The sequence below is a fragment of the Octodon degus genome, unplaced genomic scaffold (genome assembly GCF_000260255.1).
Source record: "Octodon degus isolate 3935 unplaced genomic scaffold, OctDeg1.0 scaffold00032, whole genome shotgun sequence".
NCBI lineage: Eukaryota > Metazoa > Chordata > Mammalia > Rodentia > Octodontidae > Octodon > Octodon degus.
Genome location: NW_004524608.1, coordinates 2,097,226 through 2,105,947, shown reverse-complemented (window position 1 = coordinate 2,105,947; position 8,722 = coordinate 2,097,226). Strand labels below are relative to the sequence as shown.

General features: G+C 40.9%; 1 protein-coding gene across 4 annotated transcripts in view; it reads right to left on the bottom strand.

Annotated features, from left to right (window-relative positions):
* The window catches only part of Ash1l (ASH1 like histone lysine methyltransferase), a 227,482-nt gene that overhangs the window by 17,780 nt on the left and 200,980 nt on the right, over window positions 1-8,722 (bottom strand). For all 4 annotated transcript variants that reach the window (XM_023713581.1, XM_023713580.1, XM_004629756.2 and 1 more), the window contains 4 exons: window positions 4,526-4,683; window positions 2,462-2,614; window positions 1,010-1,064; window positions 787-919 (listed from right to left, as the gene is read on the bottom strand). In XM_023713581.1, coding sequence (XP_023569349.1) covers window positions 787-919; window positions 1,010-1,064; window positions 2,462-2,614; window positions 4,526-4,683 — 499 coding nt within the window. The remainder of the gene's footprint in view (window positions 1-786; window positions 920-1,009; window positions 1,065-2,461; window positions 2,615-4,525; window positions 4,684-8,722) is intronic.

The window sequence follows — 8,722 nt, the reverse complement described above, 5'->3', positions numbered from 1 at the left end:
CTACTGAGCCATCTCCCTGGCCCCTCAAATTATTATTATTATTTTTTGTAGTACCAGGGGTTGAACTCAGGACTCTGAGCTTGCCAGGCAAGTGCTTATTCTACTGAGCTATCTCCCCGGCTGCAAATTAGACTTTTTAAAAAAATTAATCAATCTTTTTCAGGCAGGGTTTTACTATGTAGTTTAGGCTGGCCTTGGACTCACATTGCAGCTGAGGCTAGCCTCAAAATCACAGTGACCCTCCAGCCTCAGCATCCCAAGTGCTGGTATTACAGGTGTACATCATCACCCCCAGCAAAAACCATTATTTGCTGGGCTGGCAAGATAGCTCAGTGGACTAAGTGCCTGCTTAGGCAAGCAGAGAAACTAGGGTTTGATCCCCTGTCCTGCATGCTGCCCACTGGCCCTGCCGCCAGGCCTTGCTGAGCAGAGATTGAGTCTGGGTGTAGCGGTGCACACTTGTAATCTCAGCACTGGTGAGGCTGAAAACAAAAGGATCACTACAAGTCCGTGCTGCGTAGTGAGACTCTGTACCAAATACATAAAATGAAAAAATAAATAAAAAATTGTTCTTTGAGGAGTGATTTAATTTCTCATTCTACAATACCTGTATTATATAGAATTATACAGTACTTAGCACACTGTAATCTATACATCAAGGATAAAATGACTTCCTTTCTTGACTACAAATAAGAAAGATAATCAAAGGTAAAAATCTTAAACTTGTATAGAATAGTTCTCTTTAGAGCAAACTTCTTAAAGCTGTGCTTGAAGTCAGAATTATACCTCAGCATTACGAAAGACCTTGAGCATGTCAGCATCAAAAGCTTCCACGGTCTTATAATAACCAATGAGAATCTGTTTTTCTATGGTGATCAGATCTAGGGGATCAGAGATCTTTTCATAATACTCAGCGTTCCTAGGGGGGGAAAAAAAAACACCAGGGTGTCAATCTGGTTTACTTAGTACTTTTTAAAAACTCAGATGATTACCACAAATGTGAACCTACTTTTTCTTTGAGGGGAGGTTCAAAAGTGGAGCTGCCAGTACTTGCCGGGAAGAATCTGCAAAAGAATGCAAAGTTAAGTAGAAAGACGAAGGTACAAAAAATAAGCATAAGTCCTTTTCAAAATTTTTTATTTTTTTTGTCTTGAAATAGGGGCCTACGCTGGTCTTGAATTTATAGGCTCAAACCTCCTTCCTCAGTCTATTTTTTTTTTTTGCACAACTGGGGATTGAACTCAGGTCCCTGTGCTTGCCAGGGAAGCACTTACTCCACTGAGCCATCTCCCCAGCCCCTTCCTCAGCCTATTGAGCAGCTGAAACTACAGAAATGTGTTATTGTGCCTCTATTTTTATAAGCTCTGTGTGTGTGTGTGTGTGTTGAACTAGGGATGACAAATCAGTGCCTCATGCATGCTAGAGAAGTGCCCTTCAGTTGAGCTATACCACCAGACCACAAACATCTTCTAATTAAAAAATAAAGTCCTTCAAATGAAAGGTTAGAAAAAAATTCTATTTCTTGTTTTTTTCTTTTTAATAAGGAATCTTACTCTGTAACCCACAACTATTTGTCAAAACCTCATCCACAATACACCAACATTTATTGGTAAGAAAGAGTCACTCATTCTGGGCATAGTAGTACATGCCTATAATCCCAGCTATTTGGGGGCCTGAGGTAGGAGAATGTAAGTTTGAGGCCAACCTTGCCTCAAAACAAAAACTAAAAATGTCACTTGTATTGTCAAACTACCAACTTTCCCAAGCAACAACAAAAAATAAAAACAGCGGGGGTGGTGTCATATGCCTATAATCCTAGTACTCAGGAAGCTGAAGTAGGAGATCACCATGAGTTCAAGGTCAACCGGAGCTAGGTAATGAAAACCAAAAATGCAACAACAAAAAATAAAAACAGCGGGGGTGGTCATTGAGAGTTTGAGACCAGTCAGAGCTACAAAGTGAGCTCAAGGTGAACCTGAACTGCATAGTGAGACCCTGTCTCAAAAAGATAAATAAACGAACAAAAAGCTCAAAATATTCTCCATTCTCTTCTCCTGTTTCCCTACCTCCAACAAATGTGTCTTGAAGAAAAAAAGATGTAGGATAGAGGTGTTTGCATGAAAAAGCTTTTTTTAAAAAAAAAAATTTATTTATTTGTGTGTGTGTGTGGCCAGCTCAGCCCACCAGGGGGCGGGGCTGGCTGGCATGTGGTGCTGGGGGATTGAACCGCAGTCCCTGTGCTTTGCTAAACTTTGTTCTAAGTAGGTGCTTTAGACCACTGAGCCATCTCACCAGCCCCTGAAAAAGCTTTTAAAATGGTAATTTTCTTAAATGTTTGTTTTTATGGGGCTAGGGTTTGAACCCAATGCCTCTTACATGCTACATATCCCCTCCACCCAGTAATGGGGATAGTTTTTATTAGATTCTCAAAGACAGGTCAATTTGGAGTGGCTATAGATACCTTTGTAGGAAATGATACCATCACAAATCTCTTTAAAGATCTGGGCTAGGCGTGCTGCCCGAGCTACTTCAATGTTCTCCTCTGCAGCTGCTAGTCGTCTTGTTCGAACTGATCGAGCCGTCTGCAGGGCAGAGAACTGGGTCATGAAGACATCTGAAAGGATAAGGTGAAAATTAATTTCAGGAAATGAGTTCTACATGGCTTTCTCTTTCCAAATGAATTTTATTTTTCGAATGAATTCTTGCCACTTGTTTTCTTTTTTTAATGCAGAACGAGGGCCCTTGTGCTTGTCAGGCAAGCGCTTATTCCACTGAGCCATCTCCTCAGCCCCTTGTTTTATTTTCTTTGAAGTAATAAAGTAGAATTAGTGGGCACAGAGTTATTTCTTCTCTTTAAAAAAGTGATTGAACCACTGGTATTTACTACATGCATAAACATTAGAAAAGAGATACTAACTTTGTGGGCAAATAGTACATAGTGTAGAAATTCAAAATGAAAAAAAAAAAAAAAAATTCAAAATGAGTCAGTCTATCCAGGCATGATGGTGCATGTCTGTAATCCCAAGGCTGAGGCAGGCGGTTATGTGGGTAAGCCTAGCTCAGGAAATTTAGTGAAGCCTTGTCTCAAAAGATAGAGAGGAGAGGAGAGGGGAGGGGAATTGAGGGAAAGGGAGGGGAGGGGAAGGAGGGGAAGGGATGGGAGGGGAGGGAGGAGAGCAAAATATATCACATATAGGTATAAATTCCTTATGATATTTGCTATTACATATATCTAAAACACAAAATTTAAAAAAAGCCTTTGATGTAGCTCAGTGTGGACACCCTGGGTTTATTTATATCTTTATTTTGTTGGCTTTCTTTTTTACTTTTGTGGTGGTTTTCTTTTTTAGTACCAGGAATCAAACTCAGGACTTCATACTTGCCAGGAAGACACTGTGCCACTAAACTAAATCCTTGATCCCTTATTTTTTATTTATTTATTTATTTATTTTGAGACAGTGTCTTGTTTTGGGTAGTAGTAGCTAAACTCAGAAACAGTTGTGTATTATCTACTCAAGAAAGTTAGAGGGCCTGGGGAGATGGTTCAGTAGAATAAGTGCCTGCCTGGCAAGCGTAAGGTCTTGAGTTCAATCCTCACTTTTTTTTTTGGTGGGGGGGGGCAGAATTGGGGATTGAACTCAGACCCTTGCCAGGGAAGCGCTTATTCTACTGAGCCATCTCCCTGGCCCCTAATCCTCATTTCAAGAAAAAAAAGTTAAGGAATCTTAGATGTGGTGGTAAATGCCTGTAATCCTGGCACTTGGGAGGCTGAGGAAGTACCTTGAGGAACTGAGTTCAAGGCTACCCTGGGCTACACAGTGAATTCAAGCCTAGTCTGAACTACACAGCAACTCCATCACAAAACAAAACAAAACACAACACAACACAAACAAAAGCAGACTGATCTGAATGTGGAGAATGAAGTTTTCAAATTTATGGTTCTGATGTTTTTCTCCCCATCATGCATCATTACTATTTAATCTGTCTGCAAGTCATTTTCCAAGTAGGAAGGAACAGTAGAGCTCACTATTTCATACTTGAAACTATTTCAGAATATAGGTCATGTATAGAAAGATAGCAAATGATTCTTGTTCCCTAGAATAAGGAAAAGCTGAAGAGCTGGGACAGGTTAGTTAGAAGCTATTACTGATTAATACATATAGTTTGTATCCTAAATATTTTGGTCTACATTAAAAAAAAACCTTTTTAGTAGACTTTTTTTTTTTTTTTTGCGGAACTGGGCATTGAACTCAGGCCCTTGCGCTTGCCAGGGAAGAGCTTATTCCACTGAGCCATCTCCCTGGCCCCTCAGTAGATTCCTTAAAAAAGCACTAAAACCATTACCTTAGGGATAATTTTATGGAAATTTATTTTTTAATTTTTTGTTGTTTATGGAGACAAAGTCTTGCTATGTATTCCAGCTGGTACTGAATTCACTACGTAGCCCAGGCTGGGCTCACTGATCCACTTCAGTTTCCCTAGTGCTCCATTATTAAAATTTAAAAGGACACTTCCCAAACTTTACCTGATTTAATATTCCCATCATCTCGGCAGATGCCATTCCAACGGGTATATAATGAAGATGAGTGAATATTATCACTGGTGTGCTTTACTTCCTCCTGTTTCTGATGAATCTTTTCCCAGTTTCGGACTAAGAACACATGATGCTTTAATACAAAGTTCCTGCAAGGAAAAAACAAATGGATTATTTATTTATTTATTTATTTATTCATTAACTATTTGTTAAATGTCTACTCTATATAAGCCACCATTAGGTGATCTAAGTAAATATCAGTGAATGGAGTTGTAAAGATAATTGAGACTAAAATGTTATTAAAGTTTGCAATTTCTTTTTCTTATGTATTTCCCTATGCTATTCTCAAATATCTGACAAACACCACTTAAGGGCTACAAAAATTTTAGCAAGTGAAATAGTCATACCAAAGAGCTGAGATTTATGAAAATATTTGTACAAATTTTAAGGGATGTTTCTTTTTCTTTATTTTTTTATTTTTAAGGGATGTTTCTAAGATGGAAGTATTAGCTTAGGATAACTAGAACAAGGAGAACTGAAATAGCAGGTACAGGGTAAAGATATGTGAGATGGACAAAAACTGGACAAACTGACTGATTAATAGATACAATGCTTCTACATGGATTTCTAGACTTAAATAAAGTATATGTATCTTTTTTCCTTTTTTGGTACCAGGAATTAAATTCAGGTAGGCAGGTAGGTAGCACTTGCCAGGCAGGTGCTGTGCTCCTCAGCTAAGTCACATATATCCACCTTGAATTATATGTATCTTAAAAAAAAAAAATCATTCATTCATTCATCTAGTACAGGGTCTCACTACACAGCTCAGACTTGTAGTGATCCTCCTGTCTCAGCCTCCCCAGCAGTGAGATTACAGGCGTGTGCTACCATACTTGCTTTTGGTGACCAGCACAATGCCTGGGGTTGGGGCCAGCAAGGCATGCTGTACTGGAGATCGAATCTGGGTCCTTGTGCTTGCCAGGCAGGCGCTTAGACCACTGAGTTATCTCCCAGGCCAATTACGTGTACCTTGACTTATGCCACAGGATATTGTTCTTTCTTTTTTTTAGTTTTCTTTGATCTTATTTAACTTTGGTGATTCCATTCTTTGATTCATTCTCTCTGTCTCTCTCTCTCTCTTTCTCCCTCTCTCTCCCTCCCTCCATCCCCCCATCTCTCTCCTTGGTCAAGTCCCAAAACTATTTGCTATAGCAAGTGGAAATTATAGTTCCTGAATTTGCCTATAATTGGTAATCACCTTTGAAAACTTTTTTTTGGTACTGGGGATCAAACTCAGGACCTTACACTTGCCAAGCAGGTGCTTAAGCTACAGAGCTATCTCCCTAGCCCTGGAAACTGTATTTATATTGATGCCTGGGTTCTACCCCTAAAAATTTTGGTTTCAGTCATATGGGTATGGCCTGGGCCTTGGGAGTTTGTGGGTTTTTTTTTTTTTTTTTTTTTTTTTGCTTCAGAAAAGAACCCAGGGCCTTGTATTTATTAAACACATGCGCAACCACTGAACTACACATTCCACTCATGTTTTTTGTAGTGCTGAAGATCAAACTCAGTATCTCACATGGTAGGCAAGTACTCCACCACTGAGCTGCATCTCCAGCCCCTTGGGAATGTTTAAACTTCTCGTGTTGGGCATGCTTGTAATCCAACTAGTCAAGAGGATAAGGCAGGAGGAACAGGGAGACCAGGTGAGAATTGAGGCCTAATTGACCTCTGCTGTGAGCATAAAGGAGAAAACAACAAATTGTACTTCTTAGGCAATATGCAGGGATGATGTATACTGCAGGTTCTATGAAAAGTCAATAGCGCTGAGATCCAGTAGTTTACCTGGGCATGCACTGCAGATATAATAGGAGGCAGATTGTGGGAAGCCATTAACTGGTATCCATTTTATAATAGTGTCAGCCAGTTTTCTTAAGTTTCTATTCCCCTGCTGAGTTAAGTTTATGGTCCTTCTCACCTTGCCCATTCCCCATGAATCACGTGCTATGCCCCAGGGGTTGCACCTTCCCCCGTTGCCTAGATACCTGCTGAGCCCCTAGAGCAGAGACTTCCTCATTCCTACACTCCCTATATATACTCAGCACCTCCCCTGAATAAACGAGACTTGATCAGAATCCTGTCTTGTCTCCATTTCTCCTGTCTCCTGTCCTTTGTCCCCTCCTCAATTCCCCACTCCTCTCCCAGGTGACCTTCGTTGACTGACCCGCTGACTCAGGACAGTAGATGACCCTTGTGCTACTCTTAATTGTTTACACCTATGTCTAAGTGAATAAAAGTAAGATGAGCCCAACACTCTGTACTCTGCCAGTCCCCTGGCTGCCCCTATACTAGACTGTGTATCTGTTTGTCTTTCATCCTCATCAGCTCCCAGCTCATGGGACAAACTAGCAAGACTAGGTCCCTACAAGTGGTGCTGGACAGGAAGTGCCGCAATAGGGCTGCCTGGAAAGGGAGCTGATGGGTGTAGGTTGGTTCCCTACAAGTGGTACCCACACAGACAAACTTGAAGGACTAGTTTCCTACAGCTAACTTAGCGCTATCAATCGATCCATAGATAGATTTAAAAACAACAACCACAACAAAAAACTTCCTAGTGCTGATGTAGTGGGAAACTGTTGGACTAGATGAAAGGGGTTAAAAGTATGTAGGAGTATTATATCAAGCCACATTTGACAGGCACGGTGGTATAAGCCTATAATGCCAGCAATCAGGAGGCTGAACCAAGAGATCACTATGAGTTTGAGGCCAGCGTGGGGTACACAATGAGTTCAAAGTTTACCTGAACTGGCTGATGACATAACTCAGCAGCAGAAGTGCCTGCCTGGCAAATGTAAGGTTCCGAGTTTGATTCCCAATACCAAAGCTTACCTGAACTACACAGAGTAAGACATTATCTCAAGAAAACAAAAGCAACAACAAAAAAAACCACTTTACTGTGTTTAATTCTTGTGTTTTTGGTGGTTCTGGGGATTGATCCCCAGGAACACTGAGCTATATTCTTTTTCTTTTTTTAAATGTATTTAGTACAGGGTCTACAGTGTCTTACTACATAGATCCAACTCATAGTGATCCTCCTGTTTACAGCCTCCCAAGCGCTGGGATTACAGGCGCATACCCCCACACCAAGCACCTAGTCTCAATTGCTGTCTCAAGAGCACCCTGGGGGTGGGGCCAGCATAGCAGGCCCAGAGATTGAACCATGCTTGGCCCCTGCATCTGCCTAAGCAGGTGCTTTAATGCGCTGAGCTATCTGGCCAGCCCAACATTGAGCTATATTCTCTTTTTTTTTTTTTTGCAGAACTGGGAATTGAACTCATGTCCTTAGGCTTGCCAGGCAAGTGCTTATTCAACTAAGCCATCTGCCCAGCCCCACTGAGCTATATTCTTAACCTTTATTATTTTTTAATTTTTGAGATGGCCCTAGTATATAGTTCATGTTAGGCCCGAACTCACTGTGTAGGCCTTAAACTTTGAGCAACGCTCCTGTCTCAGCTTTTACAGTGCTGGGATTACAGGTATGGACAACCAAGCCCAGCCTTTTTTTTCTTTTCTTCTTCAGACTGCGTCTCACTATATAGCCCAGGCTGGCCTCTAAGTTGTACTCCTCCTGCCTCAGGTTCTCTAGTAGTTAGGATTACAGATGTGTGCCACTATGCCCAGCTAGGGCAGTTCTTATTTGAGTACAGGGAATAGGAGAAATGATTATAAAAAGCCTTTTTATTGCTCTGTTAACACATCAACAAAGCAATAACTATTTCATTTTATTCTATTTTGAGATAAGGTGTTGCTATTGTTGCCAGGCTGGTTGTGGATTCCAAGACTCGAGATGCAGATGGATCAGCCTCCTAAGTACTGGGACTAAAGCTGTGAGTATACACTAACCAATATATACAACTTCAAAGCCGTGCTTTTTTTTTTTTTTTTTTTTTTGGCAGAACCAGGGATTGAACTCAGGTCCTTACACTTGCCAGGCAAGCACTTATTCTACTGAGCTATCTCCTCGGCTCCTGAAGTTGTGATATGGAAATATATATTCTCAGCTGTGCATAGGATGGCATAAGCCTGTAAGTCTAGCACTCAGGAGGCTGAGGAAGGAGGATTGCTGCTAGCTGCTTCAAACTCACAGCAATCTTCCTGGCTCAGTCTCCCAAATGCTCTCTTTTTTTT